At 50.8% G+C, this 21,460-nt stretch overlaps 1 protein-coding gene across 9 annotated transcripts in view; it reads right to left on the reverse strand.

Annotated features, from left to right (window-relative positions):
- NLRP1 (NLR family pyrin domain containing 1) overlaps window positions 1-21,460 on the reverse strand; it is a 37,916-nt gene that overhangs the window by 14,424 nt on the left and 2,032 nt on the right. For 7 of the 9 annotated variants that reach the window (XR_013376658.1, XM_077893125.1, XM_077893121.1 and 4 more), the window contains exons 2-8: window positions 21,104-21,430; window positions 20,354-20,518; window positions 17,894-18,103; window positions 6,856-8,488; window positions 5,676-5,846; window positions 1,640-1,810; window positions 932-1,102 (exon numbers count right to left, since the gene is read on the reverse strand). Coding sequence is in view for 8 of the 9 variants with exons in the window: in XM_077893125.1 (XP_077749251.1) it covers window positions 932-1,102; window positions 1,640-1,810; window positions 5,676-5,846; window positions 6,856-8,488; window positions 17,894-18,103; window positions 20,354-20,518; window positions 21,104-21,386 (2,804 nt within the window). In the remaining variant the exon portion in view is untranslated. The remainder of the gene's footprint in view (window positions 1-931; window positions 1,103-1,639; window positions 1,811-5,675; window positions 5,847-6,855; window positions 8,489-17,893; window positions 18,104-20,353; window positions 20,519-21,103; window positions 21,431-21,460) is intronic. The other 2 variants (XM_077893123.1, XM_077893122.1) reach the window with 2 other exon arrangements.

Consider the following 21,460-nt stretch of genomic DNA (forward strand, 5'->3'; position numbering starts at 1 on the left):
TTTCAGGCCATGGAGCAAAGAGGCAGGAGAGAGCAGCCTTGGGACGGCTGCTCCAGGACAATTGTGCAGGCGTCAGGGCGGGAGGGAGGGCGGCCCACTGCCTCTACCCTGCATAACCCCTCTGCTCTGTGTCTGTCCTGCCTGGGCCGGGCCCCCGAGGCTACACCACCCCTGCCTGCCCCGCCCCCATCCTACATACTCAGAGGACCTTGGCTTTCCCTTCCTGGCCCCCAGCCCCCGGGGGAGCTCAGAAATGTGTATTTGTTGGGACGCCTGGTGGCTCAGCGGTTGAGTGTCTGCCTTGGGCTCAGGGAGTGATCCTGGTCCTGGGATTGAGTCCCACATTGGGCTCCCCACAGGGAGCCTGCTTCTCCCTCTGCCTGTTATCTCTGCCTCTCTCTCTGTATCTCTCATGAATAAATAAATACAATCTTAAAAAAAAAAGAAATGTATATTTGTGTGTCTGCATGACGAGCATCCCCCTCGTTCCCAGCGGAGTGTGAGTCAGGAGGGCAGGGCCCGTGTCTTCTTGCTCTGTCCCCTGCCCTCCCGGCTGGGCCCGCTGGGGGCTCCCCTGGCTGACAGAGAAGTGGCCTGCAGGTCCCCCTGCGCGTGCCCGCCACACTTTGGGTCATCACGTCATCCTGTCCGACTGTGTCCCCATATGTCTGAGTTCTGACCTGCGTTGTGCTCCGTGCAGCTGGCAGGGTGGACGCCAGGGCCCATTACACATGTGGAGACACCTGAGTCTCCGCTGAACACTTGCACCCAGGCCCGTGGCCTGAGTGGATGGTGGGGCTGGCGAGGAGCCCAGGTGACCTACATTCTTGGGGCCCTTTGCCTGCCCCGGTCCACCTCCCGGCTCCATCGTCATGGCCACCCTGCGGGGCTCTGTCCCCCCGCCTCTGCCGCCAGGTCCCATGAGCCTTACCACAGCAGCGTGAGCTGGCAGGTGGGGTGCCCAAGGCCTCCGCACAGCAGCCGCACGCCGACGTCGCCCAGCTCGTTCTGCTGCAGGTCTAGTTCCGTGAGGAGGGGGCTGGTGCTGAGCGCGGAGGCCAGGGCCCCGCAGCAGCGGGAGGTGAGGCTGCAGCCAGCCAGCCTGCAGGAAAGGCGCCCCAGGCCCCCGTCAGCAGCCCCAGCAGCCTCCCATCGGGGTGACTGCGGGCTGGTTTCCCTTTCTAGCCCCTGGAGCCCTTTGGAGGTTCTGGGGTGACAGCCGAGGGGCCTAAGGGCTCTCCTGCCTTGCAGGAACCTGAGAGATTTTAAAATTCCGCCTGCAGCCGTGGAGCCATGCAGGAGGGAGAGGCAGCCTCCCTTTGTCCCCTGGGGTCCCTCCGGCCCCCTTGTCCACCTGGGTCTCCCCGCCGACCGCACGGTGCTTGAGGGGTGCCCAGAGCCAGCTGATCTGGGAGCTCTGGGGGTGCAGCCTTGAGGGTGCCTCCAAGGCAGGAGGACAGACGTGAACCTCCAACACAAGGAAGTGCAGGGGAGAGAGGCGGCTTCCGTGGGAACGGAGGGTCTGTCCTGGTCTGTACCCGGGCCCCTGGCTTCTGTCAGCCCTGCGTCCTGGGGCGGCAACCCCGCCCGCCTCCCTTCCACTCCCCTCCCCCCACAAACTGTCAGTGAGGACAATCACAGCAGCCGGCGGAGCCTGCAGGCCGGCTGCCTCAGCCCCCTGCTCAGATGCTGGGCTCCAGCGTCCAGGAGCAAGTTGAAACTCAGCTCCAGCTCCGCCAGGGCCGGGCTGGCACTCAGCGCAGAGGCCAGGTCGCTGCAGCCGTCCGCCGTCAGGCCGCAGCCGGCCAACCTGTGGGAGACACACACCCGCCCATGCCACACACGCCTGGGACCGGCCTCTTGTCTCGGCTGACGGCCGGAGGCTCGTCTCCCACCTGCCTTGCGTCTCACCTCGGTGAGGTCTCGCGTGCGCACCGTCTCTACTAACCTGCACGGCCCTCCCAGGCCAGTAGCCGGCTTCCTGGCCCCCCCCCCCTCCACCCCGCTTCCAGAGTGTAAGCTCCCTGAGCAAGGACCTGTGCCCATTTCTGTTCCTGGCCATTGTCCTGAGTGCCCAGGATGGTGTCTGGCACACAGTAGGCGCTCAGCCCTCAGCCACCCACTTCTCTGCCCCTGAAGCCATGCGGTCCCACCTAGCCTTCTTCTCTCTGCTCATGGACCCTTGTCCCCGTGGCGCCTGGATCGGACATGCTGAGGATCCAGGTTGGACACCTTGGAAGAAGTCATGGTGACAGCCATTCATGCCCCGGGCTGGGGGCCTCGCGGCATGCTGGGTGATCTAGTGGGGACTGCTCCGGATACCTAGTGCATCCTGGCAATGCCCTTGCAGGGGTGGGGGTGGGTCCTCTCATCTGCTTCAAGTCAGGGTGGTGGTCCTCGGCTGGGCAGAGGGGAAGGGTCTCCCATCACCAGGCAGGGGTGATGTCTGCCTTTATCTTTCTACCGCCTTTGGGGCACGAGTCTGGCAGCTGGTGGGAGGAGAAACCTGGCATCTGGTGGGCTGTGCGGGCACGCTGGCCTGCGGGATGGTGTGCACGCACCTGCTTGTACCTCTGTGTGTGGGAAGGACTCTGGCATCACACAGTACATGGGAAACACCATGAGAGTGGGGCTTGTGGAAGAGGAAAACAGGCTTTATATCCAAGTACCTTTAATGGCACTTTCCCCCCCCTGATGTTGGAGCTGGGGACACTGCGTTTTCATTTTGTATTGGATCCTGCAAACTGATTAGCTGGTCCTGAGCAGGTGGGGCAGGTTTTCTCTGCTTAGGGAAGAGAGTTGATTTTGGAAAGGGCTGAGCTTGAGGAGCCTCTGGGATTCCCCAGAGGAGAGTGTCAGGGTGGGGTATGGAGCTAGGGCTGTACACATGACAGGTGCCTGCAGGGAGGGGGCATGGGATGTGATGGGAAGGCTCTGACGAGGAGGGAGGAGGCTCAAGGTGGTGCCCCCTCCCCAGGCTAAAATCCCCATCTCTCTTGATGTCCACAGGATCTGATTTCCCCTCCTAGTTTTTCCCTGGACTTCCTTGCCTGGCCTGGAGTCTGAGGTCCCCTGCATCAGGGACATGTCTCACTACCTGGCAGCTTTGTGTGTGCCCTTGGCCCTTAGTTACATCTTCCTGGGCAATCTCTGCCTTCCCCGTCTGCTCCCAACCCCAAACCATACAGACCGTGGTCCGAGAAAGCCAGGGGTCCAGCTGGCACAGGTCCCCACATGTTACGCCCATTGCATCTCATACCTGAAGGTCGCCTTTGCAGACGGCCACCTCCCACCAGCCACACCCTCCTAGACTGACATTTCCTCGCCTGGCGTGTCCCAACTCCCACTCGTGGGCACACCCATTTCCGCCAGTTGCATCTCTGCTTTGGCGACCCATCTCGGCATCAACAAACGTGTCTCTCCTGTGGCTTCACCTGTCTCCAAAGACCCGCCATTCGAGCTGCACTGTGTGGATCCCTTTCTTCAAATCCCCAGCCCTGCCTCACCCCACCCAGGACTTGTCTTCAGCTCTGGTCACCGGGGAAACAGAAATGCTTGTTCCTGCTGTGCCATGCTCATAGGTTCTTTCCTGAAGGCCCATAGGACATGGAGGTGATGAAGGCCTACACCCTCATGAGGCTGTCTGATGAGGACAGCTATCTTTCCACCAGGGCAAGAGGTCAGAGGTAGAGGCCAGGATTCCTGAATCTCTTTCAAAAGTCTTTCCTGCCAGACCTGGGCAGCTCTTGTCGCAGTGGTTTTGGGAGGGGACACAGGAGGTCACAAGGAGGTCATACGAAGCTGGATTTGCCTTCTTAATCTGTTGGCTCCACTTCTGCTCCATCTCTTACTGCTGCCTTTTCTTTGCTCCCCTGGGGATCTAGTTTGGATTCCATGGCCGTCATCATCAACATCCTAAACACGACCTTCCACCGCATCCTTCTGGCTAACCCCAAGCTCCACCATTTTTCTGCCTCCCCCCAGCCCCCAACCCTGAACCTAACACCCAGTCCCTGCCTGAGGGACAGGGCAGGTGGCGGCCACTAGGAATCGCACTATCACGGGCCTCATCGATGCCTGGTGGGCGGAACCCCCCACTTCACAAGGTCCACTTCAGAACGCTACCTTCCCTGAACCTCCACATGCTCAGCACCCAACTCCATGCCTATGTCGCAGAGAAAAACGGGGCTATCAGATGGGGACCCTGCAGCATCCCATTGTCCAACCTGCATGCCTCCCTCCCTCTGTCCCGACCCTGCCTCCCTCCCTCCTATGGTAGAGGAAGCACTCCTTCCCCTCTAAGGCCAGTGATCCCTCTACTTCCCTGACGCCATCACTTACTATTCTCCTTCTGTACCTTTCATGGTCGAATTTCACATTCAGGTCTTTCCCTTCTTAAATGCAGGCCAGTGGTCACACACATGCATTGTCAGCTGGTCCCACGTTTCCCTCTGCTTTAACTCTTCCCTCCTCTTTATCACCCAAGTCTTGATATTGAGTCTCATTTTCTGCCTCTGCTTCTGCTTAGACTGGAATGGCTCACTCTGGACGCTGGCTCCCCTCACATCGCAAAAGCTGCTCCTGCTAAGATCATCCATCATGACTTCCCTATCTCAAGTCCAGAATCCAACGGTGGACAGTTTTCACCCCTTGTTTTACTTGGCTTCCCTGCAGCAGCGATCCCTGCTGGCCACACTGTCCTTGGAGCCCTCCGTCCTCTTAGGCACCACCACGGAGCACGCCCTCCTGGTGTTCTTCTCACCTCCCTGGCCGCTTCTTCTCAGTCTTCTCTGTTGGCTTTTCTTTTCCTGAGCATTACACGTTGGGGGGATCTCCCAATGCTCAATGTGCAAGCTTATCCTTGCATATGAATTTTAGGATCAGCTCGACCCCTTCCACAAGAAAGGCAGGTATGATTTTGATCTGGGTCGAGTTGAATCTGTACAGCGGTTGGGTGAGTGTCGCCACATAAGGATATTCATTTTTTTTCCCATTCATGAACATGGGATTTCCTCCCATTAGTGAAGCTTTCATTTAATTTCTTTTTACAGTTTTTGGTATGTAAGCCTTGCCCTTCTTTTGTTAAATTTATTTCTAAATGTTTTTATTCTTTTTGATGCTATTGTAAAGAAGAGTTGTTTTCTTCATTTCTTTTTTTTTTGTTTTTTTTGTTTTTTTTGTTTTTTTTTTTTTTTGTTTTTTTTTTTTTTGTTTTTTTTTTTTTTGATTGCTCATTGCTAGTGTGCAGAAGCACAATTGACTTTTATCCTAAAATCTTGGTGAATTTGTTCATTAGTTCTCATAGCTATTTCTGTGGATTCCTTACAATTTTCTATACATAAGATTATGCTATCTTCAAATAACTAGTTTTATCTCTTCCTTTCTAGTCGGGGAATATTTTATTTCTTTTTCTTTTCCTTTTTCCCTTTTCTTTTCTTTTTTTTCCTTACCTTACCTTTCCTTTTCTTTTTTTTCTTTTCTCGTTCTTCCTTTCATTTTTCCTCTTCTTATTCCTTTCCTTCCCTTTCCCTTTCCTTTTCCCTTTCCCTTTCTCTTTGTCCTGGATGGACCCTCTGGTACAATGTGGAATAGAAGTGCCAAAAGTGCGGTCAGCTTCCACCTCAGGTCTCCTCCTGCCCATCCCTGCTTCAGAGCAGACCCCAGGACAGACTCACCGCACAGTCTCCAAGTGGCAGCAAGGGAATTTCAGGACTTTACAAAGACTCTGAACTGCGGGGTGGTTCAGGTGATTTCCACTCAGGTCCAGCTCCTTCAGGCTTCCAGAGGCCCGGAGAGTGGAAAAGAGAGCCTGCCAGCAGGCATCTGTGACTGGGACCCAGCTGAACCTGGGGGAGGGGGAGAGGGACAAACAATCTAATGCCTGGGAATAGAGAAATGGTTAAAGCAGTCACGGCGCCTTCCCCATGGAGTATCGACCATGTGGTCATTCAGAATGAGGTTGTGCTGGGCTTCCTCATCACACAGGAAGACAGCATTGATATAACAACTTGGGCACCTGGTTGACTCAGTAGGTGGAGCGTGTGACTCGATCTGGGGGACATGGGTTTGAGCCCCATGTCAGGGGTAGAGATTACTTAAAAAATAAAATATAAAAAATAAAATATACAGTATAGTTCAGCTCTGCCAAAGAATCAAACACAGCCGAAAAACTGGGGGCACCCGGGATCTCTGTTGATGAAGCTTCTGCCTTTGGCTCAGGGCGTGATCCCAGGGTCCTGAGATCGAGTCCTGCATTGGGCTCCCTGCCTGCATCTCCCTCTGCCTGTGTCTCTGCCTCTCTCTGTGTGTCTCTCATGAATAAATAAATAAAATCTTTTTTTTAAAAAAGTATCTGCTCCATCATCTCAAACAGGGTGGGACTCAGGCTGAGTGATAGTGCATCATTGGCAAAAAGAAGCAAGCCAGTTTTTCAGGGGGGAAGATAGAGACTCTCTTTCAGGCATACACATTCTCAGGGGACGGGGGTAGGGGGACGTCTCAGGGCCAGTGCCATTGTCAACAGCCACCAAAGGGTTGCCTGAAGCAGCTGAGCGAGTAGATTCTCCATGAAAGAGAGAAACAGAGACAAGCTGGCTGGGTGGAGGGGACCTCAGACCAGCATGGGGGGTGGGAAGGAAGGTGCTCAGGTGAGAAGATGGCAGTTGTCAAAGAGACAGGCAAGAAGCTGCAGAGGTTCTCAGGTGGACAGGGAACGGGGCTCAGATTTGGTGAAGCCACTGGCGACTTGGGTTCTTTGGTCCCTGGCGCCAGGCTGAGTGGGAGCGGCTGCAGCGCCCCACATGGGGGTGAGGGGGACCTCGCCATGGGTCTGGCGGAGTGGTGTGGGGGACTCACAGAGCCACACTGGAGGGCCTCCATGCTTGTCCATCCCACCGGCTCTCATTCAGTTGAAGCCTTTTCACGTGGGAGCAGAATTTAAAGCAGAAAGTGCACACCAGGAACTCCACGCCAGTTTGGACACACACGCTCCTTCCATGGAAATGGGCCATGGCCCGTGTCAGCAAGTCCTCGTCCTGAATCTCGTACAGGCAGTGGAGCAAGTGCAGAGAGCATGGCTGAGGTGCGGAGAGCCGAGGCCAGAGCCCCGCCTCAGCCCAGCGCAGCAGGTCCCGCTTCCTCTCCTGGGGCAGCTTGCGCTGGAAGACGGCCTCCATCTCTCGCTCCCCTTGCTCACTCAGAAGGCCAAAGAGGAAATGCGTGGTTGGGGCCCCAAACAGGTCATGTCCCTCATACACCTCTAGCAGTTTCTCTGCCCCTCTGATGCTGTCGGGGTGAGGGCTTCTGCCATCCTCACCCCCCAGCACGCAGGACACGGCTGCAAAGAACTCCTGGAGACAGCGGTGAGCCAGGTGGTAGTTCAGAGGGGAGGGATGCTTTCGGAGGATGCCTGTCTTTAAGAAAGTGGAGATGGTGGCCTCATCGAACCCGTGCTTCCTGAGGTCCCTCCTGCTGAGCAGGTTCGTTCCCTGCCAGAAGCCCTCAGCGGCCAGGGAGCAGAAGCCCCTCAGCTGCGCCCCAAGGAGTTGGGCTGGGAGAGCCTGGGAGAGGTAGTATAGCCAGAGGGCCGTGGTGGTCTGGGATGAACCCAGTGAGAGCTCCTCTCCTCGCTGCATCTGCTTCTTCAGGCAGGTGCACAGCAGCCAGGACACCAAGGGCACGAGGCACATGGTTAACAGCGTTGGGTTTAACTCAACCAAGCTGAAGGCTTGGGTGGCTTGGCTTTTGTTCTTGAAATACTTGTAGAAGTACTCCCTCCTGCCGGACTCGGAGAACCCCAGGACCTCCACCCAACATAGCTGCCCCACGGAGGGAACAAGCCTCCGCAGAGCTGTGGTCCGCACTGTAACCAGCAGGGACACCTCGGGAAGCACAGTTTTGCCCAGCAAGCTGCCCAGCAGTGCGTGCACCGGCCGCTGCTTGCTCCAGGACGAATGCAGCTCTGACTCCTGCTCCCCTAAGACCCATCTTGGCTCATCCAAATCATCGAGGATGAAGAGCAGCCGCCCTGGCTGAGACAGGATCTGTTCAGCGGGAAGTACAGGGCCGGCCTGGGCCTTGGTGATGAGCTCAGTGAGGCTCATGGTCTCGGACCGGGCCAGCTCTCTGCAGTTGAAGTAGAAGACATGTCGGAAGCGGTCCTTGTAGAGCTGGCCTTCCTTCCACGCCGTCCTTACCTGCCTGGCCAGTGTTGACTTCCCGATGCCTGCAACCCCGTGCAGTATGACTGTTTGGGGCTCTTCCTGGGCACCTAGGCCTGGGCCAAATAGGTCTTCGACCTCAATCAAATGTCCTTGCTTCTCTGCCCCATGGTGCCATCTTCCCTTGGTTAAGGACTCGTGGCCTCTAGGGTAAGGCTGATGCAGAAGCAGCAGCTGTATGAATATCTGGTGCAGGTCCTTGTCTTCCCACGACCATGTGGGGTACGGCTTCTTTCTCCTCTGGTGCTGATACCTTTCTGTGATTCCTGCTAAGGGAGGGAAAGATGGGACATAAAGATATGGAACAGATCTGCCCCTGAGCTCACTCATTAATCCACTCAGCATCTGCTCTGGGCATCCCCTCCAAGCCACTGTGCTGTGCTGGCTGCCGATGCTGGCATGTTCTCGCCTATATAGTGGTTGGAGCATGGGCTACAGGAAGGAAACCCTAGCTTGCCCTGACCTGACCAAATCACATCCCCTGGTGACTTTCCTTCACACCGTAAATATTCATCAAAGGCTTACTCTGTGCCAGGTGCTGCTCCGGAGGCTGAGAGTAAAGAAGGAATGAAACACACACAACTCTGTTCTCCTGAAGCCTGTGGGCTAAGCCATTTGCCCCATTGGGCCTGAGTTTCCTTACCTGTAAACTGGGGGTCGTGACATGTCCTTGCAGGAGGTCACAGAGGACAGAAGGAGATAACGTTGGCTGCTGACAGTACCTTCAGCTCCTACCCCCGAGGCCCAGGCCAAGGATGTCCTTCTGGCTGCACCTGTGGCTGTCTCCCAGCCCTTGGTTGGGGCAGGCTAGGAATGCTGGAGGGGTCAGTGCTCCAGGAGGAGCCCTGGACCAACAGCAGGTGGCGGTACCCTGCCCCCAGGAGAGAGAACTCTGAGGTGTGTTCTACACGGTCCTGCATAGTTCCCAGCAACATCAAATCTCAGTTCCTCCCAGGGTCACATTCCCCAAACAGCAGGTTGCTTTGGCTTCTTTCCTTCTCTGTTTCACTTCTTCTCTCTCCTACTATTGCTTTTGGGGAGTATCTTTCCCAGTTAACCACTTGTACTCACACCCCCACTCAGGGTCCACCTCTTAGGGAACTGGCCTGAGACAGACGGGAAGGTGTTTTGTGAGCTGTGAGGGGCTGACATGTCCCCCAGGAAGGGGCCTCAGGATCCTCTCTTAGATTCTACCTGGAATAATTGTTAAACCCCCATGTCCTTCTTCCCCTCAGAATATACCAGGCGCTTCTCACTTCTCTCCTTTGGCAACTTTTAGAGATGATACAAGTGACTCCTTTGGGTCCTGAGGCTCAGCTCATTTTGGGAAACCTGCAGGGCTTCCAGAGTTGAGGGCATTTTTCCTACCTTTGTCAGTGTTCTGAGAAGAATCTGGGGGGACAGTAGGACGTGTGGCCAATCCAGGCCTTTAACACGCAAGGCATTTGTACCCAATGCATTTGCATTGGGTGTTAAAGGCATAGATTGACTTCAGAGGTAAGGGTCACTCCCATCCCTGAAGTCATAACCTATAGACCTGTTTTTATTGTCACTTGTGAGAACATTTCTGGAAATTTGACAATCTTCTAGGAGCATCAGTGTGGCCACTCTGGGTCCTGGCTATGGGTTGCCCCACTCAGGGCCCTGCATCTGCCTGAGTTCCCTAGAGAGGGCTTAGTTTTTTCTTGGTGCCATGTTTTCCAGAACATCCCGTGGATCTGTTAGCGTGTCACAGACCTAAACCCTCTTTATTCAGTTATATGCTAAAAATCCTCCCTCTACCACCAGTACCTCTAACAATACACTTGGATGGGGGTTAGCAAACACCAGCCAAATCCAGCTGGACACCTGCTGTAAAACCTACAACCTAAGAATGGTTGCTAACATTTTTAAACAGGTGAAAAAAATAAAAAGAACTTCTCACTGCATGTGAAAATTTAATAAAATTCAGAATTTAGTGTCCATATAGTTTCATGGCATCACAGCCATGCCTACTGGATTAGATATTGTTTATGTCTTCTTTGAGGCTACGATGGAGAGTGAAAGAGTTGCCGTAGAACCTGTGTGTCCCCAAAAGCCTAAAATATTACTGTTTTCTCTTGTACACAAAAAACCTTGCCTACTTTTACTCTTTGTATGTCAAAAGGAACACCGTGTAGGTTTTGCACTTGCTATGGGACTGTTGTTGGGATATTATTTTATTCATGTTTCCCAGCTAAGGCAGTCATTTATAATTTAGAATTGGGGGGAACTGACATTAGCAGGATGGGGAGTAGGAGTATTTGTATCCCACCACACACAAAACAATTAGATAGCTACCTATTCGTGAATGCAAATAGCTTCAGGTGGGCCCAATAACTCAGTTAAGAACCTACAGCAACACAGTGCAGAAAAAGGATAACCACAAAATAAAAGGATTACTGGGGCGATCAGCCTCGCATAGACATCTGGGGAAGGGTAGGGACAATGAAGAAGGGTGAGGATGACAAATATCAGCCATACAACAGGTGCCATTGTGGTGCCTAGGGGTCTGCTCTAGGGAGGAACCAGCAGCCTTTGCAGCTGAAGACCTCAGTGATCTTACTGTGGACTCTCTGCAAGAGGACCCCATAGTGTTTGTAGGTGTGGACTTCAGTGGCCTGCTATATATTGGATGCCAGAGGCTTCTGCCATGGAGGTAACCTAACAGCCATTGCCACAATGGACTCCTCTGGGCAGGGATGAGGGGTAGGAGAGAGATAATGCTGAGCCCCCCTTCCCGAAAGTGCTATTGGTACGTTGTTCTGGAACCGAGGGGGCTAGCCTCCCCAAGTCTATACAAGGCTGGGACCCCAGAGCTGTGAATGCTCTGTGTGCATTCATGCTTTGAACTCCAGCTCTGTTGTTACTTTGTACGTGACTGTGCATCAGAACGCCACCATGAGGGTGCCTCCAAGCTGGAACCAGTGCCAAATGGGATCCTCTTGCCCATGGTATCCACAGGGGAAGAATAAGATGTCAGGAGGTCCCCAGCAGCCTTGGCTGTCAAGGACCACTTCCATCTTCACTGACACTGACCTCACATGATGAAACTATATGGAAATCACTAGAGCCTTTCTGGAACCAGAACTGTGACCTCTACCCAGTCTGTGCCTTCACTTCCACCCACAGATGAGGCCTTTCCCCACCAAAATCAGTCCATAAAGTCTGGATGAGGTGAAAGCTTCATCAAATGCACAGATATCAACACCAAGCTGCAAGAAACATGAGATGATAAGGAAACATGACATCCCAGAGGAACACAATACTTTTCCAGCAATCACCACCCTCCACCAATGGAGATCTGTGAATTGTCAGACAAAGAATTCAAAATAATTATTTCAAGGAAGCTCAGAAAGCTATGTGAAAACACAGGGAGACAATTCAGTGAAACTAGGAAAATGACATGTGAACAAAAGATGTTCAACAGAGAGATAGAAATCATAAAAAAGAAACAAGTAGAAATTCTGGAGCTGAAGAATACAATGAATGAAATGAAAAAATAAACATGCAATGGAGAGCATCAATAATACATGTGATCAAGCCTAAGGAGGCAGAGAAGACCCTGTAAACTTGGAGGCAGGTCATTTGTGACCATCCCATCAGAGAAGGATGAAGAATAAAGCATAAAAAAGAGTGAAGAAAGCCTATGTGAATTATGGAACACTACCGAGTAAAGTAATATTTGCATAATGGGAGTCCCAGAAGGAGAAGAGAAAGGGAAAGGGACAGAAAGCTTATCAAAGAAATAGTGACTAAAAATTTCCCATGGCTGGGGAAAGATATGGACATCCAGGTACATCCAGGTCCATGAGGCTCATAGGTCCCCATACATATTCAACCCAAAGAGGATTTCACTTATACATATAATAAAACTGCAAAAAAACAAAAAACAAACAAAAAAAAACCTCAAAACAAAAAACAAAGTAACAACAAAAAGCCCAGAGATAGAATTTTGAAAGCAGCAAGAAAACAGACTCATCTATACCAGGAACTACCATAATGCTGTCAGCAGATGTCTCAGCAAAAACTTTGCAGGCCAGGACAGAGTGGGCTGATGTATCATTCAAAGCCCTGAGAGAAGACTGCCAACCAAAAGTACTTGACCTGGCAAAGCAGTTCTTCAGAAATGAAAGTGAGGTATTTTCCTAGACAAACAAAAACTCATAACCACTAGTGAACATGAAGATACATGAAACTATAACTCACTGGTGAAGGCAAGTGTAGAGTGAGATTCAGAATGCTCTTAATACTGTAATGGTGATGTGTAAATCACTGAAATCCAGTATAAAGCTAAAAGACAAAAGTATTAAAAATAACTAGTTAAAATAATTTGTTAATGGGTACACAATATAAAAAGATGCAAATTATGACATCAAGAATATAAAATGTGTGTGTGCATGTATGGAAGTTAAATGGTAGAATTTTGTATGTGATCATAATTATGTTGTTATCATCTTAAAATAGATTGCTAAATCTATAGGATGCTTTATGTAAGCCTCATGGTAGCCACAAAGCAAAAACCTATTGTAGATACACAAAGGATGAAGAGAAAGGAATCAAAGCATACCTCTATGGAAAACCATCAGATCACAAAGGAAGACAGCAAGAGAATAAGAATAGAATAAAAGAATGGCAAAAATAGCCAGAAAACAATAAACAGGATGGTAACAGTGAATCCTTACCTATCAATAATTACTTTAAATATATATGGATTAAATTCTCCAATCAAGAGACATAGAGTGTCTGAATAGATTAAAATACAAAAAAACAAAACAAAACAAAACAAACAAACCTGACAAAAACCAAAACAAGACCCAACTACATACTGTCTAAAAGAGACTCATTTCAGCTTTCAGGACACACTTAGGCTACAGTGAAGGGATGGAAAAAGATATTCCAAGCAAATGGAAACTAAAATAGAGCAGGAGTAGCTATACTTATATTAGACAGAATAGACTTTACGTCAAAAAGTGCAATAAGAGGGCAGCCAGGGTGGCTCAGAGGTTTAGTGCCACCTTCAGCCCAGGGTGTGATCCTGGAGACCCGGGATTGAGTCCCACATCAGGCTTCCTGCATGGAACTGGCTTCTCCCTCTGCCTGCTTCTCTCTCTCTTCTTGTGTCTCTGCCTCTCTCTTTCTCGAATAAATAAATAAAATCTTTTTTTAAAAAATTGCAATAAGAGGAAAAGAATATCATTATATAATAATTCATCAAGTTGTTATAACACCTAAATTTATCAAAGCAAATATTAAAAGATCCGTAGGCAGGAATAGATAGCAGCACAATAATAGCAGGGGACTTCTAATACCCCACTTTCAACAAGGAGAGGTGATCCAGACAGAACATCATTAAGGAAATACTGGACTTGAACCATACATTAGACCAAATAGAACATGTGTATTAGACCTAAAGGACCCTCCAGCCAATAGCAGCAGAATGCATGTTTTTCTCAAATGCACATAGGTCATTCTCCAGGACAGATCATAAAACAAGTCTCAACACGTTTGAGAAACTGAAATTATATCAAGTATTTTTTTCCAACCAGAGTGATATGAAATTAGGAATCACTAAAAGGAGGAAACTGGGAAAATATACAAATAAGCAGAAACTAAACAACCTTCTCAAGTGATCAATGGGTTAAAAAAACAAATTAAAAGGGAAATAAAAAAGTATCTTGAGAAAAATGAAAGTCCAAATACAGCATACCAAAACATATCCTCAGGGGCAGAATTAGAGGTCAAGAGGTCTGCAGCAAACGGAAGTCTATGAGGAAAGTTTATAGTGATGTATGCCTACGTTAAGAAGAATGAAAGACTTCGAATAAACAGTCTAACTTTACACTGCAAGGAACTAGAGAAAGTAAACTAGGCCCAAAATTAGCAGAAGGAGGGAAATAACAAAGATCAGAGCAGAAATAAATGAGAGAGGCTAGAGAAACAAAAGACAAACCAAACTAAGAAGTAATTTTTAAAAAAGATTTTATTTATTTATTCATGAGAGACACAGAGAAAGAGAGAGAGAGAGAGGCAGAGACACAGGCAGAGGGAGAAGCAGGCCCCATGCAGGGATTCTGACATGGGACTCAATCCCGTTCTCAGGATCAGGCCCTGGGCTGAAGGTGGCGCTAAACTGCTGAGCCACCCGGGGTGCCCTTAAGAAGTAATTTTTTTTTAAAAAGATAAACAATATAGACAAACATTTAGCTAGACTAAGAAAGTAAAAAGGAGAAAAGACTCAAACACAACCAGAAAGGGGAGTCATTACAGTTGAAAGTGAGGAGACAAAGGGTCACGAGGTTGCTGTGAGTCATCATATGCCAACAAAGTGGAAAACTAGAAAAAAAAAGGATAAATCCCTAGAAACATACAACCTCCAAGACTGAATCACGAAGAATTACGAAAATGGAACAGACCTGTAACCAGTAAGGGGATTGAATCAGTAAATAAGCATCCTCCGACAAAGAGCACCCAGGACTGGATGTCTCCCCTGATGAATTCTACAAAATATTTAAAGAATTAAAGCCAATCCTTATTTGTGTTAAAGACACAAATAAGTGGAAGGATATTCTGCATTCCTGGATTGGAGGAATTAATATTGTTAAAAAGTCCATATGACCCAAAGCAATCTACAGATTCAGTGGTATCCCCATCAAAATTCCAATGGCATTTTTCATACACATGAAAAAAATGCAGTCCTAAAATTCTTACAAAATCACAGAAACCTCACAGCCAAAGCAATCTTGAGAAAAAAGAACAAAGCTGGGAGCCATCACACTTCCTGATTTCAAACACTATTACAAAGCTGCAGTCATTAAAAAGGTATGGTACTGGCATAAAGGTAGCCCAGGTGGCTCAGGGGTTTAGCACTGCCTTCAGCTCAGAGCTTGATCCTGGAGACCGGGGATCGAGTCCCGTGTCAGGCTCCCTGCATGGAGCCTGCTTCTCTCTCTGATTGTATGTGTGCCCCCGCCCCCCCCCCGTGTGTCTCTCATGAATAAATAAATAAAAAATCTTAAAAAAAAGAGACACATAGATCAATGCAACAGAACTGAAGGCCCAGAAATAAACCCACACATATATGGTTAATGATATTTGACAAGGGAGCCGAGATATTCAACGAGGAGAAGATCATCTCTTCAATACATGATGTTGGAAAACTGCATATCTATGTGCAAAAGAGTGAAACTGAACTCCTACCTTACAGCACTCACAGAAATTAGCACAAAATGGATTCAGAACCTAAATGTAAGTTCTGAAGCCATAAAACTCCTAGAAGAAAATATAGAGGAAAAGGTCCTTGATAATAATTTTTTTGGGATATAACACCAAAAGTACAAGAAACAGAAGCAAAAATACAAAAGTGGGAGCACATCGAATCCGAATGCTTCTGGACTGCAAAGGAAATGATCAATAAAATGAAAAGGCAACCTATAGAATGGAGGAAAATATTTGTAAACCACATATCAGGTAAGGGATTGATATAAGACATATATGAAGAACGCATACAACCCAACAACAAAATTGCAAACCTAACCACAAAACAACCTAAATAGTCTGATTAAAAATGAGCAAAGGAGACGAATAGACATTTTTTCCCAAAGGGGATGTGCAAATGGCCAAAGGGTACACGAAGAGGTTCTCAACATCACTCATCGCCAGGGAAATGTGTATGAAATAGCACCTCACTCCTGTCTGGGAGGCTGTCGTCAAAAGCACAAGTGGTTTAAAAAAACAAAAACCAAACACAAGAGATAACAAATGTCAGCGAGGAGGTGGAGAAAAGGGAACCGTCGCGTGCTGTTGGTGGGAAGGAGGACCACAGTGTAGAATTTCCTCAAAAAAAAAAAAAAAAAAAAAGAACTACCACAGGACCCAGGAATTCCACCTCTGGGTATTTACAAAGAAACAAAGAATCGATTGTCCTGAAGATGTCTTGCACCCGCACACTCACTGCAGCATTCGTCACAATAGGCAAGACATGGGAACAGCCTTGGTGTGTCCTCCGGCGGGTACATGGACAGAGGAAATGGGGCACATATATGTACAGGGAACTCAGTCATGGAAAAGAAGGAAATTCTGCCATTTGTGATAACATGGATGAGCTTGGGGGGTGGGTGGGTATGATGCTAAGTAACATAGGGCAGACAGAGAAAGAGAAGTATATAGGATCATTTCAGTGTGGGATGTTAAAAAAAGAAAAAGAAAAAAAAAGGAAAAGAAAAAGAAAAAGAAAAAGAAAAAGAAAAAGAAAAAGAAAAAGAAAAAGAAAAAGAAAAAGAAAAAGAAAGAAACCCAGAAGTCTAACATATAGAAGCGGAGGAGAGTGGAATGCGGGAGGCCAGGGGCTAGGGGTACGGGGAACGGGGACAAACCTTCAGTTAGGAGGTGACTAAGTCCTGAGGGCCTAGTGTACAGCTTGGTGACCATACAGTTACTCCCAGTGTGCTGCACGTTGGAGGTTTGTGGAGAGAGCAGGCCTTATGGGTTCTCACCGTGGGCCGCACATGCATATGCACGCACATGGGTATGTGAACTGATGGATGTGCTAGTGACCTGGACTGTGCTGATCATTTCACAACGTGCAAGTCTGTCGAATCATCACTGGGGACACTTTGAATCCCAGTCTATTAGCCGATCACACCCTAAGGAAGCTGGGAAACATCGGGACTTTAGAATCAGGGGGAAACTTCTGTTTCTCTTGATTTTTTTTTTTTTTTTTTTGAGCAACAAGTATTATGTGACCCTATTACATTTCCCTTTCTGCCCTGGTGGCTCGGGAGCCCAAAATCAATGAATAGTTAATGGTTTGCAGATAATTAGTCTTTGTGGCTTTCATACTTGCTTCTTTTTAAGGTTATTACACATGTACGTTTCTGTAAAATGTTCTATGTAAAAAGCCCGTCCTTCCTTCCTTTCTTCTTTCCCCGCTTTCTCCCTCTCTCCTCCCTCCCTTCCTTGCTTCCTCCCTCCTCCTTCCCTTCCTCCCTCCCTCCCTTCCTTCCTTTTCTGGACAGATGTGGTGTAACGACTTAATTCAGTCCATCGCTTTGAGCTTTGGCCAGACACATTTCAGGACCAAGCCCCACAAGTTTACTTCTACCCGGATTCGGAAAGTACCCTTTCAACCTACCATGCCTCAGGTGTCAAGGGTGCACATCCCTTGACATTGGGGTCAGCTCTAATGTGACAGGTTGGCGGTGGCTAAGATCCTGGGTGGCATCAGTGAGCCTGTGAGGACTCAGGACTGTCCTCCTCACCCAGACAGCAGAGGGCATGTGATGTGGAGGTTAAAGGTGAGGACTGCGGCATCAGAGAGTTCCCTGCCTCCAGAAACTGTGCCGTCTTACCTGTTTGAGATCTGTTTCTTTCACCTGTGCAATGGGGGGGTGGAGACATTTCTCCCCAGCAGTGAGGTCTGTGACATCTGAGCGAGTGTGTAAGGGGAGCACTGGGTACAGAGCCTGATTTGTATCCTGTATGAGGTAACACCTGCACCGTAATTTCCAGGGGCCACTGAGAAGCAGCAGCTCAGCCCGATGGAGGGAAGCCAGGAGCACATTTTGGATGGACTCATGACCGCCATCCTCAGCCCACCCACCCGGCCTACACCTCGGCACCGTTCACCCCTCTCCAGGAGCTCCACAAGGCCTCACCTGGGTTGTGGTTTCCAGATGTTCCAGCCACGGGCCACCCAGCCTTGGGCGCCTCCTGCTTCCCGGGCACTGGGCTGGGCTGAGGTGGGGCCTCCCAGCCCCCTAGCACTGCCGTGGGCATGGGGGCACTGGGTGACTCCTGGTGTGGTGAACCTTGAAACTCTGGGGAGTCTGGAAGGCCTTCTTGGTACTTGCACGAGGAAGGGTCTTCTGGGGGAAGGATGGGAAGGACAGTGCTGTATGCCAAGCATCCATCTGCTCTGAACTCTCACTGCAAACCTTTGGGATGGGTGTTGGGAATCCCGGATTTATTTATTTTTTTAGATTTTTAAAAAAATAAAATTAAAATTTAAAAATTTTTTAAAAAAATTATTTCTTCATGACACACACACACACACACACACACACACACTCACACAGAGGCAGAGACACAGACAGAGGGAGAAGCAGGCTCCATGCAGGGAGCCCGACGTGGGACTCGATTCCAGGTTTCCAGGATCACACCCTGGGCTGAAGGCGGCGCTAAACCGCTGAGCCACCGGGGCTGCCCAGGAATCCTGGATTTAAAATACTGTAAGGTGCTGTTTTTTTTTTTTTTTTAAGATTTTATGTATTTATTCATGAGAGACTGAGAGACAGAGGGGCAGAGACACAGGCAGAGGGAGAAGCAGGCTCCATGCGGGGAGCCTGATATGGGACTCGATCCCAGGATCCAGGGTCACAACCTGAGCTGAAGGCAGATGCTCAACCGCTGAGCGACCCAGGTGCCCCAGGTGTTGTTTCTTTAGAGGACGGTGACAACGTTCTAACATTGATGCTGCCAAGGGTAGCACAACTCTGTCTATACGATACACCACTGGGTTTTACCCTTTAAATGAGTGAATTCTATCTCGATAATACTATTGCCAAAAAGAGTCCTAAAGATATAGACAATTTTATTGTCTTACTTGCTGCTCTGAAACGTCCTTCGGGTGAGAACATCTATTATTAGGCAGAGAGATTCTTTTTTTTTTTTTATTTATTTATTCATGAGAGACACAGAGCGAAAGAGAGGCAGACACACAGGCAGAGAGAGAAGCAGGCTCCATGCAGGGAGCCCGATGCGGGACTCAATCCCAGGCCCAGGATCACATCCTGGGCTGAAGGTGGCGCTAAACCACTGAGCCACCCAGCCTGCCCTGGGCAGAGAGATTCTGATAAGCCTCCCGGTGGGGTCAGCGCCTCCTTCCCAGGATGGATAGGTGCTTACCAGGTGGCATCTAAGCCTGGCACCAGCTAGTTGGGGCCGCCGAGCAGAACTGCCCTGCGTCGCGGTCATCACAGGATTGAGCCAGGGGGACATGGCACTGTGTGGGATCGCAGGGGATGGGGTGCTGGCGGGGACACCATGGGGCCTTTGTGCGGTGAGATGGGACCAGTTGGACCCTCTTTGCAACAGCACATCAGCAGGGCTGCGCTGCATGCTCAAGGGCTTGGGCGGGAAGGTGAGACATAGGCTGGGGAGGGGGAAGAAGCGACTTGCTTCATCACACACCAAGCAGATGAGGTCAGGGGGAATGAGGGCAGTGGAGCTGGAGCTTGGGGGTGTAGAGGCAAAGGGGGGAGAGCAGAAGAGCTACGAGATTAGCAGTGGGGACTTCCCCAGGGTGGTGGCAGGAACGGCTGGTTCTAGGTTCCAGCCTCATCTGCATGGGTGAGCGTGCACCAGCCCGAGGCAGCCACTTGGGACTGGGAAGAGAAGAGGAAGAGGCAGGGTGTGGTTAAGATCTAGGCCTGGGTGGGAGTGCCTGGGGTGGTGGTGCCAGGGGTTGAGTGTCAGGCTCTTGATTTCAGCTCAGGGTTGTTAGATCGAGGCCCTTGACGGCCTCTGTGCTCAGGCCGGGGGACGGGGGCGGGAAGAGGGTATCTGCTTGGGATTCTCTTCTTCTGCTCCTCCCTGCCACCCCACCCCCTCTCTCAAAATAAATCTTAAAAAAAAAAAAATAAGAGTGCTTTGGCCTGGGTGACTCAGGATGGTGGAAGCTGAAATAAGAGAAGTTGGGAGAGGGAACTACGTGGGGCTGAGGAATGCGCCTGCCCTCCCCACGGGGTGCATCTGGGGAGCAGAGTCCACCTTGGAACTTTCTAGACCACTCTGACCCCAGGGATCCTGGGAGTCCACCAGGGTATCCAGCTTAGCTCTGCCTGAGCAAGGGCCATGTCCCATGTGACACCCGGCGGGGTAAGACTAGCTGCTCACCTTGCCTGGGTCGTGGGTCCCCATCTCTCACTTGGGATGGGGTGTCACTCAACACTGGAACCTCTCAGAAGATCATTTGTAGGCCTTCTGCTTCCACTGTCCCAGCCTGGCTCCCCCATCCTTTTCCTTCCTCTGTCGTCCACTGAGAGCCCCATGCAGCCACACGCTTACTTGGGGGAGGGACCCGTAGGGGTGCCCGGGGTTGGCACAGCCAGGCTTACCATTCCACATGTGTCCAGATGTGTTCGGCAGCAGTGGTGGCAGTGGCTGTCCCGAATTCCTTGTCCTTGGGTCCTGGATGAACCTCAGCACCTCAGTGGAGATAGGTGAGTTTGGGGACTGCATGCTGGGTGCCATCGGGGAGCCGGGGGATGGGGGGTGTGCGGCTGCGGGAGGCAGATGCGGGTGGCAGGGTTTGTCACCGGGAGGGGCCGGGACTGTGTTTATGGAGACTCATGAGGCATCGGGCTCTGTGCTAAGGGTCTCATGCGCATTATCTCGTTAGCGCTCTCACAGTCCACAGAGACGGCTCTCACACTCCCGTTTCACGGATGCAGAAACAGAGGCAGAGAGGCCTGAGGGGCTTGTCCGATGGGGAAGTGCTGGGCTGGCGCCTGCTGCCCCTGAATCCTGAGTCTGCGCTTACAATGCAGGTGGGGCAGGTGTACCTGGGAGCTGGGGGCTTACAACCCAGGCCAGGAAGGTGCCCTGAGAGCCAGGAGCTTATGTCCCAGGTGGGGCAGGTGCTCCCCGGGGAGCTGGGGGCTTATCCCACCCCCGCCCTTCTGGACACCAGCCCTTTCTCTCCAGGTGCCATAGGGACCACACAGCAGCCTGGAAACATACCTGGCTAGGAGAGGGGTCCCGAGTCTCTGCCCAGAGGAAGGCTTAACAGGGGGTTCAGGGTTGGGGGTCCCTAGGAGGTAGGGGGCCGGGAGATGGCCAGTGGACAGGGGGGTGTTTGTACTCACCCGACATCAAGCCTGCCTCTGCCCGGGCCTGGGCACAGAGCCGGCTCAGGCCCATTTCCTCCCAAGTGCGGAGGGCCAGCACCCAGGCCTGCTGCTCCCCATACTGGGCCACCAGGCGCGAGGCCACCTCCAAGCCACGTGCCTTCCCCAGCTGGGCCCGCAGGGCGTGGGGAGGGTCCCCCCAGAACTGCTGTTCCAGCAGCCGAAGCTGGAACTCCTTTAGCTCCTCTTTCCGCATCATCTCCAGGTACCAGGCCAGCTGCCACTGGACTCTGCAGGCCATCTCCACCCTGCTGGGGGCCCTCCACGACGTCCACGGAGGTGAGGCTGGTGGCAGGTGCAGAGGGGTGTCAGGCG

The sequence above is a fragment of the Canis aureus genome, chromosome 3 (assembly GCF_053574225.1).
Source record: "Canis aureus isolate CA01 chromosome 3, VMU_Caureus_v.1.0, whole genome shotgun sequence".
Classification (NCBI taxonomy): domain Eukaryota; kingdom Metazoa; phylum Chordata; class Mammalia; order Carnivora; family Canidae; genus Canis; species Canis aureus.